This window comes from Actinia tenebrosa, unplaced genomic scaffold (assembly GCF_029948245.1).
Source record: "Actinia tenebrosa isolate PJP-AT-01 unplaced genomic scaffold, QUT_ActTen_1.0 PGA_scaffold11__36_contigs__length_13525064, whole genome shotgun sequence".
Classification (NCBI taxonomy): Eukaryota; Metazoa; Cnidaria; class Anthozoa; order Actiniaria; family Actiniidae; genus Actinia; species Actinia tenebrosa.
Genome location: NW_028292571.1, coordinates 6,304,331 through 6,323,069, shown reverse-complemented (window position 1 = coordinate 6,323,069; position 18,739 = coordinate 6,304,331). Strand labels below are relative to the sequence as shown.

At 35.7% G+C, this 18,739-nt stretch overlaps 3 protein-coding genes across 6 annotated transcripts in view; all 3 read right to left on the bottom strand.

Annotated features, from left to right (window-relative positions):
• Window positions 1-12,339, bottom strand: part of LOC116303345 (uncharacterized) — a 49,828-nt gene extending 37,489 nt beyond the window's left edge. For all 4 annotated transcript variants that reach the window (XM_031712875.2, XM_089027412.1, XM_089027413.1 and 1 more), the window contains exons 1-2: window positions 12,163-12,339; window positions 6,843-8,473 (exon numbers count right to left, since the gene is read on the bottom strand). The gene's annotated coding sequence lies outside the window, so the exon portion shown is untranslated. The remainder of the gene's footprint in view (window positions 1-6,842; window positions 8,474-12,162) is intronic.
• Window positions 2,259-5,381, bottom strand: LOC116303346 (homeobox protein Hox-A2). Its single transcript, XM_031712876.2, has 2 exons — window positions 4,799-5,381; window positions 2,259-3,081 (listed from the first exon to the last, which is right to left on the bottom strand). Exons 1-2 carry the CDS (start codon window positions 5,109-5,111, stop codon window positions 2,678-2,680), a joined length of 717 nt encoding a protein of 238 aa, XP_031568736.1. The 5' UTR covers window positions 5,112-5,381; the 3' UTR covers window positions 2,259-2,677.
• Window positions 12,340-16,107: 3,768 nt separating the features above from the next.
• Window positions 16,108-18,342, bottom strand: LOC116303349 (uncharacterized). Its single transcript, XM_031712880.2, has 2 exons — window positions 17,920-18,342; window positions 16,108-17,559 (listed from the first exon to the last, which is right to left on the bottom strand). Exons 1-2 carry the CDS (start codon window positions 18,257-18,259, stop codon window positions 17,282-17,284), a joined length of 618 nt encoding a protein of 205 aa, XP_031568740.2. The 5' UTR covers window positions 18,260-18,342; the 3' UTR covers window positions 16,108-17,281.
• Between the last annotated feature and the right edge of the window lie 397 nt (window positions 18,343-18,739).

The window sequence follows — 18,739 nt, the reverse complement described above, 5'->3', positions numbered from 1 at the left end:
CAACTCCAAAAATAGGTTTGTTTCCAGGTTTGTGAATAGTCTTGTAATTTCAACAAGTAAAAGATCAAAAATCACTTCACTATTCCTAACAGAAACCGAGAAGGAAGCTTGTTTTTACCAAGTGATACCTCTAAAAGCCAAATCTGAGCAAAACGATTTTTTTATTAATGAAGAGGTATATATAAAAAAAAAACAAAAAAAAAACCAAAAACAAAAACAAAAACAAAAGATATTATAGTATTAAAAATTGTAGTGAAAATTTGTCCTTATGAGATCTTGTCAAAATTCTACCATAAGTTCGGCACACCCATATTCAAAAAGGTTGCGCATGTTTCGCCAAAGTAAATAGCGCACTCTACAGGAGTCTTGAAACTTGGGCTAAAAATCAAGAAGCGCGTATTTATCTAGAGTAAAAAGATGTATTGACTATGCTACACTCAGCAACTGTTTTGAAAATATCTTCGGGTCTAATTTTGACAACTGAAGCTATAGTTGTAGGAGTACCAAGGCAAATAAAAATTAAGTTTGCTATTGTAGGCTTTCTTTTACTACAACATATAAGTTACTGTAATAACAACTATATTTTGAAAATATCAAAGTGTTGTCAACACCGGGCAGGCAGTCGCTAAATCAGTATTAAGGCGCGACATATTGGTTTTAGGTCTAGAAGTAGTATAGGCTAGGGAAGTGAAAGCTGGGACTCCATATAAAGTGGTCGTTTCAAGCTGTTTCATAAGACGACGACTGTGACTCTCAGCGAAGTATATATACCAATTGCAATCGGAAAAATCGTTGCGTATGACATCGATACATTTTATTTTATTTTGAAAAATAGCCGAATATGTGCCATTGATAATTCCTCAAAGTTTTTGAATCTGGGTAACATAGGTGGTTTTGAAATAACAAACAAATATGGCGGCCTTGTTGGTTGATACAACAAAAACTAGTGATATTGCAATTTTTGCTAAATCCTTCAACGGCGGCTACCAAAGAGAAACAATTTCAGTCAAAGTGAATCGTACACCTAATGGAATACATTTTTTCTTCTTGTTCTACAGAAAAGCTACGAATTTCAGTTACAGAGTTAACATGAAATGAACTCCTCACAAGCATCATAGTAATACCCTCTCACCGCTTAACTAAACTCTGACCTTTACATAAGGAGGCAGTTCACGTTTGTTTTAAAAGATGATATCAGCATCAAGCGACGCTTTTGAAACTTTACTTTAAAAATGGTGGTAATGATGACGCGAATTTCAGGGCACTTCGAAAGACTTATTCGAAAGACAAGCCAACGATAACTGAAAAACCAAAGAGTTACCCTCGGACCCACCCACAGATACTACAAGAATACGATTAGAATAATTCATAGTTTGTCTTCTTCGTGTCCTTTTTTTAAAATTTGTTAATAGTTTCATCCCTCAAGCCTCCCGTTTGATCGTATACTGCTGAACTTAATAAATGTGATAAAATATCTCACAAACAAATCGGTGCTGAGTGATATTTAAAGGTTCTTTTCTAAGATGTTTTCACGATTCTGGTTCAAACACCGGGTCGGAGTTCGACCACCAGAGATAAAATTTCATCTTTTCTTGTCGATGGACTGTTTTAAGTGGTACAATTTACCTTGCCTCCATCGTTCGTTCTGGGAGGTCTAGCTTTATGTTTCTCGAAAACCACGAAAAAGTTTGAGTACGAATTTCCACGACTTAAACATACTATAACCTGACGAACGAATTACCCAAAAAAATAAGACCGTATCGCCACAATGGGCCCATAACTATTATACGTACCATTTGCTTGGTCATGTCTAGTGAAGAAAGGCCGAAGAGGAGCCGCAGATTCTGATCGACGGTTAACACAGATTAGCTAAAGGTCGCTAAGAATTCCAGTCTACGTTTCACTAATTGTTCAGTTGTACTCGACTGATCAACTTATTTTGTATTAATCTTTTAAGATACGATTTTTTGACCAAAAATATTGGGAGCCCACAAACCGGCGCCAAGCTTTGTACTGAAATGGATTGATTTTGGTGAATTATTTCATGGATCTAACTATTCCTCAACTGTGGCTAGATTATGATGTTTGTTATAAGACCACGGGAAAATGTTTGGTTCCAAGAGTTTAGTCAGCTCTAGAAAAGCGCGCTGAATACTAAAAATATTGCGAGAATCATTTATGAACCGTAGTTATTATTCTCAGTGAGCCGATCAGATTGCTTCACAGATGAAGATGCGTTAAAGTTTCTAATATATATCCACAGTTAAACTTTTTATTTTTGGTACTAATTACTTTTATAACTTATCATGCTAGTCCGTGATTCAACACTCAAACTTAGCGGAGAGTTCAGCCGGAAGCCAACATGGCCAACTGAGTGTTTAAATTGGCACGAGCTCTATGGGAAACCAATTTCTTGAAATAAGCAAGGGTTAATAAACTCCCATCCTAAATTTTGAAGTGCGATACTTGTGTATGTAATCAAAAAAAGAGAAAGATTGCATGCGAAAAAGTCGGTGTATATAACACTGAAATTATACATAAGTGACTAAATTAAAGAAAACAATGTTTTTGTGAAGATGTTCAAAGATATATAATTACTTTCGACAGTTACTTGGGCAACGTTGTCGGTCGATAATATAAAGTTTCTTTAGATCAAATGATTGACCTCATTATATTCTTATGGTGGAAAATTCATGTCTATGTATGAACTAGTAAGCCTTTGGTTAGTGTTGTCAAATATACTTGGCTGGCGTGGGGGAGCGAATGGTGGTAGCCTAGGAAGTCGAGGAAGATTCCTAATGCTATCTGGAAGACTGTACCCCTCCTCTCCTTCATCTACATCTTCTAGGAAATATCCGGATCTATGTTTCTGTTGCTGTTCTTTTTCTTTCTCGTCCTTTTTCCATTTCATTCGCCGGTTTTGGAACCATACTTTGATTTGTCGTTCGGTAAGATTCATTGACTTTGCAATTTCATTTCTACGAGTGCTGCAAAGGTATTTATTAAAGTGGAACTCTTTCTCCAACTCCAGAAGTTGTTTGTTGTTGTAGCTTGTTCTGTGTCGTTTAGAACTCTTTTTCTCTATAAAATCAAAAAGAATCAGAGCTTAGCATGAACAATACATATATAAATTCCAAAATTACAAAAACAATACTCTCATAAATCTGAATTCAATTTCATGTCTTACCAATGCTGAAAATGTGACAACATTACAAAATGGAGGCTAAAATACACTACTATTTGAAAAACAAAAACTTTCTATCATAAAATAATTATGACTCTAGTTTAATCTTTAGCTTAGCCTTATTAGATCAATATTATAAGTTTTAGACCTGTAAAACTAGTTTAATATACAACGAATTAATGAAGAAAAAGCAATGAAAACTAGAGCAATATATAATATTCACAAAGATACAAAACACTATAAAAAATAGAGAAACAACATTTCGTGCTCTAAAGGTTATTTTATATTTGTCCTAAGTATTCAGTCAAGAGTAATATTCAAGTGAAAGTTATCAAAGATTCCTACACTTGTGTTAGTGATAACACCCCTGCTTGAAAGAAAAAAGTTTCAAAATGAAGGACTACCTTGTACTAGATTGTACAATCATTTGCTACTCAAATACTGCCTAGGAAAGGTGTCAAATCTAGCACAGATATAGTTTGTATTTATCAGTTTGTAGTTTACGGTAGCTAGTTGTGGTTATTCGTTCACAGTCAGTTATCGTGCTGCTCGTACTTTTAACGAAATGTTCTGCCATGTTTTAAAAAGTTGGAAGAATAAGACTCAATTCGAAGCTATTCAAATGAAATTTTATTGGTTAATTTCGAATTTTCTAAGGTGTAGAGTATTTGACTGATTGGAAAAGGGTAAAATCAAGCAGCCATGCATAGCTATGTTCTAGTTAACCATGCAATTGTGTTAGTGTCATTCAATAAAATGGTTACGTAAACTTAAATTCTCAATTATCCTTATAAATTGGCTCTACAAACCGAAAATTAGAAACCAAATTCATGCTTCATGCTTGCATATAATAGACAATTCCATCATGCCATAAATATGTACATTGTCTCGATAAAGTTGTAATTTTGGCATCTAAAACGACCAGAAAATGTTACATACTAAAAACTCTGAAATATTAAGTTCATGAAATGTTAGATTATATTTTATACTGTAGTTGAATTGTGTTAGCAAACCATGCAAGGATACAACTAGAACTTGTGTCAAGACGAAGAAGGTAGTGACCAATGAAATATTTCCCACTAGGATTGATAGTCGAGAGCTTCGTTGCAAGTTGTCGTTGTTAGTTCGCACATATTGCTCAACAAATGCTCACAACACTATATTCAAATGTTGGTTCATTATAAACAACACACCACACACACAAGCCGCGGAGTATCAGTAAAATCATTAATCATCTGAAGCCAAGGTATTGTCGCCAGTCGTGATTAAGAAGTGACATTGTCACAGCAAGGCTTTGCATGTCAACATAGGCTTACGGAATCCATCCTATACTAAGATAGCCTAGCTAACCACTGTCATCTACCAGACACTGAGTCGTTTGTTTAAAGATATGGAAGAAGAAAATCAAACCAACTGAATGACAATGTTGGTTTAACATTGTAGTAACAATGTCATTCACCGATAGACAAGGTCATGAAAACTCAAGATAGGCCAGTACGGTATAGACAAAATGCTTATGTAGTAGTCAAACAATAAAAAGCCCTTGACTTTTCATAAATATGGAAACAACAACATGAATTCTGGTGAAATTTAAAAATTTATTCAAATACTCACCGTTTCCATCTTTTCCACTTTTCTTTGTTTTCATCCAAGGGTAAATTGGTTGGAGCAAGTAACTAGGCACTTGTGCATTCGCCTTGGAAGAACCATGATTGAAATCCCAAGACCATTCTTGGGTGCCTCTGTTGTAAAAGTTCGTAGGATCATTTGTTGAAATGGTATTGAGAGGAGGGGGACGCAGATGATTAAATGTTCTACTTGATGTGGCGAGTTGATAATCATTTGACAACTGCAGCTGTGGCGATGATGATGACACGCTTTGATGGTAGAGGATCTCAGGAGTCGGATAAGAGCTAGAAAAGTCCATGATTATCTCTCTGTCTTGATTTATGGATCATTGACGACATCATTAACTAATGCAATTTTGATAAACTTTACAACTAGTACCCGCAATTTGGTCATGTGACAGGGCTTTGACCAATAAAAAAACCAAGAAAAGTACTATCAAAAATCACCAACTCCTTTTTTGCACTCTTTTCCTAAGGTTTCTATTTTAATCATGCATGACCTTGCAAGATTTCCGCACTTCTGTTGCATTCTTTTGATGTGTCAAAAGCAATCCCTTCATTTTTCATTTACAATTGTCTCAATATGTTGATATGCATGAATGGCAAATTTATACTTTATTTCAGTGGAAAGAATAGGAATAAAATTTCCTGGTGCACTTCGACCTTTCTATCTGGGACAAATGTTAACGGTACACATAATGACACCAATTTTGATGGTACTCGGGATAACGACTTCAGACAGGTTAGCTGACCTCGTTATGTCTACTACATTGATAAGTCAATTCTTGTCAGTTTCTTTGCACCGAATGATTAATGGCTAAGGCAGGAGGTGTAACGATACGAAGTTTGCCCAAAGGATCGTGTTGCGCTTGGTCGCAATTCGATTGGTTTAGACAGAGTGGTTCGGATTTTTGTGGAGACACATTGTCGGCAATTGCGGAGGATATATTTTCGCCGCCTTTTTCTATGATTAATGACCTGCCAACGAAGAAACTAGTACCATAGGTACAAGCATGGGCTTAATCCAAATATTATGCTTATAAAATATGGCCAAAATTCATGGTTCTGACAGGCCAACAAAGTGACACCATTGAGCACCCCATCATCGTTTTCACTTTTCCTAAAAAAACGTTCTTTCTGGATGCGCTCCTTCTTTCAAATTCTTTCGTTTTTATCTTATAATTAATGACAGACTTTTATAACCAAAGTATTGACTTGACATGGCTTTAAGCGATCCCGAATTTGTTACGGGACACGGGACGGGATGGGCGATAACAAATGCCGGTATTTTTTCAGGTTAAAAGCATTTGAAGGTTAATATATCATTTCCGATAACTCTCCGCTGACCATTTAAGTTGTACCTCACAGATATATAAAATACATGTAAGAAATATTAATAATTTTTGAAAATATTTGTGATTTTCCCCCCTAACTGTCATATACTTCTATCCTTGAAAAAGAATTAGGAAAAGACTTAACATGTATCTCACATTATAATTTTTGGCTCCGAAGCAGCTTGGCTTATGCTTTCTAAAACTAGTTCAATTTTCCTTCTTGCGGCATTTGTTTCTCAATTCAACTCTATGAAGCTTAAAGTTTTTACAATCCTAGCAATCTCATGTGAGTTAAAAGCTGTGCTTTTTGCTCTTAACGGAGACTATCAAATAAGTATCATTCCCGAATGACCGTCTTTGAGAAAAACACCGGAAATCGAAGCTTTTGAATCAATTCCGATTGATGGTCGATACGACGTGACTAGTCACCGAAAACTGAACAAAGTTATTCTATTTTCTGTTTCAGTGGAAAAATCAAAAGCATAGACAACCAGACAATGTGGGCAGACAAAATAAACGTTTTTCGTTCGTGACACTATCTTAGATGTTTTAGAAGCTATTAATCATTCAATAAAAAGACCTAGAAAGGAAAAGCTAATCCTTGCATCAATGCTGCATTCTTGGATTATTCTCTTTATATTCATATATTAATCATAACATTAACTATGTACTGACAATATGCTTTCATTCACTTACTTTGATTTCAGGAGCAATGAGTTTCCATTTAACTTGCTTCAAATATCTTGCAAGTGACAACACTTAAGACCATTTCACTGAGAAAGAGTCCAAGGAGATGTAGCAGCTGCGCGAAGACTGGGACTCATCGTAGTATAACCCCGCCTCTGAACCGAAATGAGGGGGGAAATGGTGGTTGAGTAGAGACTGGTGCCAAAGCGGTGAACTCATGATGAGATGTGGACGTTGTGTTAATGTATAGGTAATACCCAGTATAACATGGCTTCAGAATACTCCATGATAGTGATCCTCGTCATCAAAAAGATATAAATTGGAAAGCTCCTCACGAATGATCTTTTGGATAGTGACAATGATTGAATAATGATGTCATTTAAATCTGGCCATTCCAACGTTCTACAAAAGACCTTTCTCTTATTCGCTTTAGTGATCATGAAACGATCGCTCCAAGTCAGGGTTGGATTTGATGTTTTCATACATTTACTATCTTTATCAACTGAAGTTCAACCCCTTGATTTGGAGCCATAATTTTTTTGAAGTCACTAAAGCGAATTGGGGAAAGGTCGACGTCATTCCAAAAATGCCACAATGGTGCAAGCTGAATTACACAATATGAGGTCGACCAAAATACTCTTTTTTTAAATGAACATCACAGGAGGTAGTAAACGTTTTACTCTTGCGTTCAGAATTTTCACAAAAGAAAAATGGATGATAAGATAGTGATGTATTTTTTAAAGGCACGAGTGAAGAACTTGATTCCCCCAAGGGTTATAACCTAAACACACAATGATTCCTTTTTGTGGAGGGGTACGGATGGTAATGCTCCTAACCATCCATCAATGACTGAAGACATGGAAAACCGTTGATGGCAGACTAAATATAAGAAGATCCTTTGGGTGGAGGGATAGGGATGGTATTGCTCCTATCCATCCATCAATGACTGAAGACATGGAAAACCGTTGATGGCAGATTAAATATACAAAGATTCTATGGGTGGAGGGTTAGGGATGGTATTGCTCCTATCCATCCATCAATGACTGAAGACATGAATAACTGTTGTTGGGTAAATACACAAACATTCCTTGGATGGAGGGGTAGGGATGGTATTGCTCCTATCCATCCATCAATTACTGAAGACATGAATAACTGTCGTTGGGTAAATACACAAACATTCCTTGGATGGAGGAGTAGGGTTGGTATTGCTCCATCCATAAGTGAAGATGCAATCCTTTCTTTAACCCATCCTTTTCTTGATTTCTCGGCGTATAGACTGTAAAGCGACAAAGGCAATAATAAAAAGAAAAAGGTAGCAATGACGATTGCCTTGACTTTAAAGATATATAATAGGACCCGTATGAAGACCGAAGATCCTTTTTCATTAGTTGTTCGCAGGCTCTTTAATTCAAGTTCGATATATACAGAATTATTATTATTCACATGGCCAAGAGATACTAGTGGTGATATCCTTTCTGATCCTATTCGTGTAGAACATATTTTTGGCTTATTGAAGGAATCTCAATGCCGAATATGGAATTAACTGGATATCCATCACCGTAGGAATAAAAGGTTCTGAGTGTCTTTGCTGGCTTTCTCGGCAAATAAACAGCCATAGCTAAAATTACTTCCCCTGATATCTGTAAAATAATGAATTAGAAAAAAACATTATTAGAAAAAATTAAGAATTTGATCTCTGCATCGAACAATATTAATAATCAATTTATTATATTCGTACATTTAATATATCATTTATAATGTCTTTATACTCGTATGTGTATATTTTCAGCACGTCAGAGGTAGAACAAAATTGCTAACGAAAATGCTTCGGAAATTCTCTTATTAAAATTTGTATTTTCGCTGAAATGAAAGCAGGAATACTAAACAAATAAAATAGAGTATAGCAGAAGCGGTGACAAATACTGATGCTATGTGGTTTATGATTATTGCAAGCTTATTCAATGGAAGTGTAAATGTTTAGTACGCTGTTAGAGGAGCCCGTCAGTCGTCTAACACAAAGTGTTGATTGGATTAATCTTGAAATAAAACATACGACTCAATGAAGACTTGCGGCTGAAATACCAACCTTTTAAATTCATTTAAAACTTTCTCTCATGCAATTGCATCGTCGATTGTAGGCAGTTTACTTTCCGAGAATATGAAGTGTGTTTCATTCGTGTCTGCGATACACGCACTAATAAAGGGATTAAAAGCGATTTAAACACAATTTCCAGTAAATGTCATCCAAATTAATAAGAGAAGATTAATGAATCGTGACAGCTTAATCACCAATGTAATTCCGAATATTTAATTCGTTTATCTACTACGTTTAGCACCGTATTAACACTATTTTGAACACTGGATTTTATCCATAGATTAAATAAATTCCCCAGTATCTTTGAAATTCAAGAAAGTTTTGAACTATTATTTATCTATTTAGAAATCGTTGTTTTTACCAGAATCGACTTTTTGGTGTATATGACTCTAGTCCACTTATGGGTGAAGCCTTTGCTCTTTGTTGGGAATAGCTGGCATGCAGACAAGTTTTAATAAGGATTAAGGCCCAGTTAAGCTGTAAGGCCATTGCAAATTAAGCTGTCAAGTCGATAGGAAATACCATTTCCAAACTATTGAAAGTCACTGTCAAGGTAGAAGAGGATCTTTAAGTGACGGGGAGAATGTGGAGCACGGGACTGCTTGTGCGCTACTTATGCGCCGTATCTCACCAATGCGACCTGGGATCGATTTCCCCTCGGTGTAAGTGTTGGATATTAAGGTTTCGCTTGAGAGTAGTTTTTTCTAGTTTGTTCTTTAGTGAGCTTTTTCTCAGGGTTCTCCGGTTTTTCTTCCTCCGCAAAAAATCAACTTCTATAAATTCAATTCGTTCTGGCTTTAAGTGCTTCGGTCATGAACCACTCACTTAGGAGACTGAGCAATCACATCCTGCATGATCGATGCAAAATAAATTGCATTTACATTTTTTTTACTCATGTTACTATGGTAACAGTCCCAGTCCCCGCAACGAATAAGTATCCACTTTCCTCTTGAGCTCGCGTTTACGAAAGTACGAAAGTGCGGAAAAACAGAATTATATATATACCGTAAATCCTCTATTTAGCCCCCCGGGGGGCTTATTTTAAGGCACGTTTTGGGAGGGGGGGAGGAGGGGGTCTTATTGGAGAGAGGGAGCTTAATTGAGAGGGGGGGGGGGGGGGCTTATTGATTTTGTCGAAACGCCGCTACATTGCAATTTCAACTAACTAGAAGACTATAATAATCATTTACAAAGAACTAGACCGAAATTTGTCTCGGCTCCTTTAACTATGGTGACTTTGACCAGTTCCCCGCGCGACAAAACCAATCTTCCGTCGTTTACAAAGATACCGGCGAAGGTGCGTCCGATAAAAAAATTATGAGAAAGCGATTTGTTTTACCATTCAAAATATTTGGTTACCGCGATAAATAAGGGCCCAATCTCCCCTCGTTTTTATTTTCGCCAAACAGGGTAATTTTTTGGGTTAAGTTTGATTAGTTGACTTTAGTTATGTTCATAAGATCGCTCCCATTATAATCCAATAGTAGTGAACCTTTGCATAAAGAAGAAGCAATGTCTTCAGCTATCACGTGACAGTTAAGTTCAAAGTCACGTGACAAATTGCTGGGTAGTCTGCTGATAGATTGCAGTTGCAGTCTTTGATTATGGAGGGCGTCACAAAGTGTGATAGAAATATTCTATTGTATTCACTAAAAAACTTTGAAATGTTCGATATTTCGCCTAAACCTCTTGTTTTACGTTTTTGACGAACCTGCTTAAAGTGCCCCTAATGCCTAATCACAGACCTTTTTTGAAATTGGATGCATTCCTGATTTTTAAATGAGTTTTGAAAAAGCGCCTTTTCATATAAAGACCGCGCGTAAGGGGGACTGGTTCGATTACGTCATCGGGGTGATACGTTCCAAAAGTGGAAAGACTTGCGCATTCTTCCAAGTTGGATTCACTCGTACAATAAGTAAAAGCTCAACATTTCGGTATTTTTTCTTTCTTAAAACTTTTAAAAACAGCACTCTTGACCCACAAAACAATTGGTGTATCACCCCGATGACGTAAGTCTATACAATTTTTCAAGGCTCCTCGAACGCGGTACTGAAATTTCGAGAGCGAGTGGACACGAGAATTTTGCCAACTCTTTCGTGCCGTAAAAAATCAGGAGTTCGTTTGAAACGAAAAAAATTTTGAAAAAGGCGTTTATGACAATTTGAGGATTTGTTCTAATTGGTCTGTAATCAGGCATTAGGGACACTTTAAAGGAAAACAGTAACAACCATTCAGAATTCACTTCAAATAATGTTGGCGTATTGCATACAATTCGTTTTTATTTAATTTCTTCAACGACTTGCTAGAACCTTATTCCTTGCGAATTGATATGAACTAGAAAATTGTTCTAATTAAAGATTCAAACCAAAACCGAACGTATTTGATATCAAGGACAGCACCCATTCACACCACGCGCGAATCCTTCTTTTCTTCTGATGCGTATATTACTGAACCCCAAATACGTGGCATTGCATTTGTTTCTGATAGCAATCATTTTTAAAGTGGGTGAAGAAATTCAGTATGAACACTGGTTTCCCATCATTTGGCATACTTTCACTCACACATATTGCCACAACAACATTCAATATCCTGTTTTGTACATACAATTCCCAACTCATTGCCCAAAACACGCAATTCTCCATTTCTCCATTTCCCTATTACGCCTTTGTATCATTTATACCAGAATTCTCTTTCTTTTTTTTTCTATTCAAATATTTTAACTCCTTTGGGAGTCGTAGAATAATGGTGCTATTTAGGGCAACGGAAGGAACTACGAAATTGATTCTGGTAGGAAAATGCAGAATGTCGAAAAAATGTTTTGATGAGAATGAAATTTTTTCAAAAAATGTTACGAAATGACCAAAGAATTTCAAAGCACCAGAAGCCAAGAACCTCTCAGAAACACTTTCCAATTCGGATTCTGTCACCGTATTTGTTAATCGTTACGCAAGAAACTATGCGAATCTTACATTAACGAAGAGCCAGTTGCGTCTAAAAAAGGTACCTATTAGCGAACTCTTCGTCTTGTACATCAAATTACAATGAGGTGCGAAGAGTACAAAGCTGATTAACAAATCAAGGACCAATTCTTATATACCTCCCATGCAATGCTTTCTGTTATTTTGCGATTTCCTTTCTTATGCGTCGATACCGACTGGTGTTTTTAGTGATAACAAGCTTGCAGATAACAACATCTCTTAGTTTGGTTTGCAAACAACAACAGCATGCACTCACCAAGTTTAGGGCAGTCAGCATCAAGAATTTGGAGGCGGAGGGACGTGTAGACATGAAGGCGCACATTCCATTGCACCATCATCAGTAATTTAGTCCTAACATTTTGTTTTTGACAAATTGGAAAACTTTTCGTGCACAAACTAAGGAAGGCCCCTTTCTTTAGATGTAGCGTTCATGAAAAAGAGCAGGCCCGACTTGTAGGGTATAATAACAGACAGTAAACTATACGTGCGTGCAGGGCATCTCGACCTGGGTCAGCTTAAATCATAAATCAAAAACGAGCGGACAGCATTCTCAAATGTTTGTCGGAAGCGATACCAGAAAACTGCACAAGTCGGGCCTATAACTTACGATTTAGCAAACTGCCATGACAGTCCTCTTTTCTGATTTCAAATCATTTGGAAATATTAGAAAATCGTTTTAATTAAGCCAATGTTTTAGGGACCCAAGGCGAAGAGGATCCAAGGTTTTGTCATGACGCGATGGGATGTAAGCCCTGCCCACTAAGATCAAACTGTCCGATCCAACTATGCAAAAATGATTTATAATTTACCAAACTTATTCTTATCATTTTTTCCAGATTCCATTCGTCTCAATTTCACGTGAATTAGAACTGATTTAGACAATGTGGAACCCCTTCTGAGGTGTCTATACTTCAGTTAAATTGACTGTTGCCCAAAAACATCTTTGGTGTCATCCATCTTTGAGATACGATGAACGTACTTGCCTTCCTTCCTTAGTAAATAAACTCATCAGTAAAATAACTAGCAAGACATCAAAGTTTTAAAAAAAGGAGTCAAATTATGCTAGTTTTATCGGCAAAAGTCATGTCAACATGATTTTTTAGTGGTTTATTTTGACTGACTACTCTGATCTTTGTCTTGTCGAACCCTTTTGATAGGACTGTCTCTTGGTTTTAGCTATATACTTGCCTTCAAGACAGTGTGTTTTACTTGTACCGCATAAGCTCTAATCAAACAAAATCATGCCAGAGTTTAAATATAAGAGTGGTGTGCTGAAACCTTATAGGTTACTTGACATTGAGCCATTTTTCCTCATTCATGTGAACATTTGTCTTGCAGCGTTTTGACATTGACACATCCTCAACATAAAATATGATTTAAGACGCAAGCGCTACTTTTGAGAGATAAGCTCTTGGAAGAAGTACATCAAATAACGAGAAACGATTGGCCATATGAAGTAAAATGCAGACATTTTTTTTCAATACGAAATATCTTTCCTTGAGATGGGAATTTTTATGTTATTCAGTGCCGGGACACTTTCTTTGAGCAAGGAGAGGAAATCTAAAATGGAAATCTTTCTGACAAGAAAAGGTACCTTCACCGATTATACTAAAAAAAATATTAGAATTAGTTCTGCGAAACGGAAACATAGTTTTCTTTTTTTTTTTTCCTTCTATTGCCAAATTTTTATGCCAGCTACTCTGCAACTGAAACATTAAATTCAATGATTCATTTTTCAATATCCTTAATAACTCGACTTGAAAACGTGTTAACTAAGTTAAGGCCCCATTGTTGGATTGCAGTCTTGTGGGTTTTCTAATTAACTTATACACTTATCTGAAATGTTAAATTGAAATAATGAAAGAAAGACAAGCTGTTCCTCTGATCATAATTATTAGTTTTGCATTGTAAAAAATCCTGAGTTAGTTGATTTTATTAAAAAATATTTGTTAACAACATTTAGTTTTGATTTTGATTTATTCGCCACAAATATAAAAGTTCTAATTTACTCGAGTACTTTGCTTTGTGTTTAGACCTATTAAACTACCCAAAACTTGTTAAACTGTTGTAAGGTCTTGGAATTACAAACTCAGTTCATAGATACATGGACCTCGAATAAAGAATTTCAAAGTCTATTCTTAATTCAAATTTACGCAAATCAATGATTTGCTACCAAACCTCTAGCGAATGTTTTGTTGCACTAAGTTTAAGACTGCATTCTTAAAAAACAAAACCAGCTTTTTATATCTTTCTTTTTGGTAAATGTAGCTTTCATTATGAGTTTGGAAAAAATAAAGTTTAAGGGAGTTATGGTCTAAAATGTTTATGAAGTAATGAGGTTGAAACAACCTTTGACAAAGGCCTAGGACTTAAATAGTCGACTCAAATTCTTCAGTAGCAATGGAGCTCATAAATTTGTCCTTCAGGGGTATTTCTCTCTTTACCCAGCAAAACTTTTGCAGATAAATTAGGCTATTATTTTTTTCTGCTATCATAGAAGTTTCAGATGCAAAACAATCAAGGCAGTATTGTACTTTGAACTTTAGAGTCAATGTACAAATGTACACAAGATTTCCATGATGGAGTTTCTCTCCTCTTTAGCATGCAACACCTTCACACCTCGAAGGTGTTTATAATGTTCAGAACTCTTAAAAGTATTGTTTGTTAAGCGTGTCTTCGTAAGAGTGAATAGAGGAAGACTTCTACCTTTAAAAGCAGTATATTAAATCTAAAATTTTGTTGCCAAATCAAATTTGAATATATATGGAAAAGTTGCCTTCCAATTCCATCGCTGTGACATAAGCGTCGTTATTGCCGTTTAAGTAGGCATGCTCTATCAAGCTATCTTTTCCCAGATTTTCCACACATTCTCCTTTGATTTTAACAATACTTCTATAGTAATTATATTTTCCTACACTCATATATCAGATTTGTTTTTTTTCTCAGTATATATAATGAAGTTGGTCGTAATGGCCGTTCAAGTGAATTTGTTCGCCATTGTTACTGAAGATATCGTATGCAGGAATGTTCTTAGCAATGCCACTATACTTCGTATTCAAAAAAATGACATTAAAATTACAGTATTTTAATCAAGTTACATCAAAGATTACAAGAGAGACACCAAGAGACATCTTGAACGAATGATGATTTATAGTTAGTAAATTTTGTTAAAACATGATTTTTTGGTCTCGATGTTGTACGCTCGGTTCCGGCATCGCTGGACCTTTTGATTCTGAGTTTTAGTTACAAAATACAACAGCAATTGCCTTATATTCTCAAAATAAAAAAGTGAAATAGAAATTATAAATTATATATCATTTTAATATATCAGTTAAGAACGTCTTATAATAAGTGAAGGAGATTACATTGCAGTAGAAATATGACATCAGCCGAATAGAACACTACACCAAAATGGCTTCTCCTTCTTGTTTAAGTGTCAAGTTCAAACTTTCATTCAGAAATAGCTTGAATGTTATGCTATGTATTTTATAGCAATTCACCAACATTTAAAAAATCTTTATTGTATAGATGTTTATAGATTTAATTTGACTCTGGACACTTGCCGTAAGATAAGTTGAATTCTACTAAACTATATAAATCAAATTTTGGCAACTAGTTGGACTTTATTTATACCACCAACGAAACATTGATCACTCTCTAAGCTTACATAACCACGGACGTACTATTCTCAAAACACATTTAAAAACTGTTACAACTACCCAAGAAAACTAAAAACATCTTAGATATTTTTCCTACTCAATGATATTTTTGGGAAGACTACAATTTTAAAATATTTTTGAACGATTTTTGTTTCTGCAAATTGGGTCATGCTGTAAAATGGTGACCGCGTTTGCCTTGTGTCTTGTAGCTTAATCAAAGAAAACTTTGAAAGCAAGTCAAATAAGAGAAACTGCATGAAATTATTTTATACTTAATTCATAAATTAAACTTTTTATGACATTCTTGCAAGCTTGGCTTTCCGAAACTTTCCTCGATATGCTGCACAAATTTGCAACGGAGCTGCAGTAAGTAATTACCAATTCTACCCGAATCACTTTCTCCCCAATCCTTTATATGTTTTAAATATTCAATCTTAATTATCGAATCATTTAAAAACAAAAGAATCATAATATGGTAAAAAGGTTTTGCATAGGCTAAGAAGATTTGTAGATGATAAACAAACAGGTATAAGTGAAAACGGTTTACGGTATTTCATGGCATTTATTTCACGTCACATACCATCACATAGCATATATAACATTCATTTGTTACGTGCGCAGATTTAGAACTTAACCATCCTCAGAGCAACAGAAAACTAAAATGTATATCTTTGGAGAATAAAGCTGGAAAAATTAGGGAAATGTGAGCGTTTTTCGCAAAAAGGTGAAGGGAAAACTGATCAGGATCAGCGCCGGTATAGTTAGTTTTGATCGTCTTGTTTCGATCGAATTCTTCACAAATAACATTGAATATATAAAAGTAATTATATTCTAGTACGATGTCATGTTAATGAATACTTTTGCTCCAAAAAGAGTTAAGATATCATGAAAATAATAATTTCAAGTAACAATATAAAAAGACGTGAGACGATTGCCAAGTTTAGATTCGATTAGTTAACATCATCTTAGATAATCCTTGCTTAACATAAAAATATCAAAAACTCTGAACATATATATAGATAGATATAGATATAGATATAGATATTTCTTTATAAAATATTTGAGTTAAATAACAGATAGAGTATTTGCTTCAATTTTGATAATTCTGAAAGTGCATTATTTGCTGGGATATTTTTTTCCAGTTGAGTGCTTCATTTAGCGAGCAGAGAAGAAAATGGCTAGAGTTATTGAAGTCGAGAATGTCTCCTATAGTTGCTTCGTTGACTGATTTTTTTTCTATTGTAGAAGTAATAGTTATAGCCTTAAGTATGAATCGTGAGTTTGACTGACAATCAGAGTCAAAAGTAACACCATTTTTTGCTTGTTTGTACATTATGACTTCGCACCTAATTCGTTTCAGCCCACAGGCCCTGCATGTTAGACACGAAGGCTACAAAGCTTCCTTCTTAAAACTAGCAAAGACAAGCGACGCTAGTCTTGTCAAAGCCACGACTTCAGACTTTATACTTAAAATTCTCTTTACGAAGAAGGCGATCATTCTAGAATATCCTTATTATTATTAGACAAAAAAGGCGAAATTCTTAGTGCCAAAGCTTCTAACTGACTCGAATTTTCGTTGTTTTAAACCCGATTTGTTTTTGTATTTGCATGTCAGAAAAGCAGCGTGCTTTAACACTCTCTACGTCGCCTTAAACTATTAAATTGTCAGTTTATAATCATGTTTTGATATGCGAATTATATGTATATACAACTGGCCTATCTTGTGAAGCCTCTTCGCATGCCACGGCTTGTAGGAATAACTGGCTTGTTATCCTTTTTCCATTTCATTCTACGATTCTGGAACCAGATTTTGACTTGTCGCTCTGTTAGTTCCAACATAGAAGCCATTTCGGAACGTCGATCTTTGGTTAAATAACGAGTGAAGTGGAATTCTTTCTCAAGTTCTAAAAGCTGTTCACGATTGTACGCCATTCTTTTTCTGTGTTTGAACGGTTGTTTATGATGCCACGGAGCGTCTTCGTCGTCTTTTGAGTCTAGAGAGAGGAAGAAACATCAATATTAATTAATATGAACAAGTCAACAAACTTTATTAAGCATTTTTGTTTTGTTTACAGTATCAGGTACAACTGACAATAAAGTTATATTAACCTTAGAGTTCAACAATTATTGTGAACCAGTGCAATAAATGAAGTTTTCCTTCAGGGCGTAGCGGATATCTACCTCTGATGATTCATTTTGAAGTATCCCAAATGCGGACAAAAAATGAGCCATTTTGAGATTCGAATTGTTCCAAAAATTTCCATTAATGCAATCTTACAAACCCAGCGCTTAATATGAACGAATAATATAATATTGTAAACCTGTGTTCGTTTTAGATTTAAGACAGTTGTTACCTTCGCCTTCTTCGTCTGAAAGTCGTTCTTCATTTTTGTCGCTGGCTTCTTTTGATGGAGCAGTTTCTCTCGCATTTTGCATTTCTGTCCTCTTAGAGTGTTTCACATGGTTTTTCTCAAGAGTGTCTATTCTTGCTTCCATTACTTGCTTGAATGAGTTTTGTATATTTTCCATTGGTAGCAGGTTAGCAGAGGGTGACCTCTCACTCGCTGAAGCACTACTCAAAGAATGGAAAGGCGAAGGGTAGTAGGAACGCATTCCAAAACTATAAACGATCGGCGCTGATCCATAGAAGCCTTGAGGGCCAAGAGAGTTGGATGGATGAAAAAAATAATCCATGTCGTTCAATGCACTCGTGTTTGCGCTTGAACTGCTGAGTGTTCAATGAAGAGGGGCTTCACTCTCCCCACACAGTTGCAATTAACATGGCTATTACGCGATCGACTGATTAATTTCGTATCGGCTAATTAACCGCAGTACAACGTCACCGAAATCTGACCCCCATACATTGCTGGCGCCTGTGTCCCGGACGATTACGGAGCCTATTAATGTGTTAATAAAGGATGGCGTCGCAAAGATTTCACACCTCTCTTCCAAGCAAAGCACTCTAAGAAATCATATCCTGATACGACACGTTCAGTTAATAAAAAGATTCAAGAAAACCGCTTTGTTGACAATAAAAAGTGAATTGGTGAAGTGAAGTGTGTTATTAACAATGATGTCTTGTTTTGGTCAGGTGACACGTGCTTTTACCAAGGCAACCGCTGAAACCGCAATTCTTTTCCTTTAAGATTCTGAAATGACTCAACTTTTGATCCA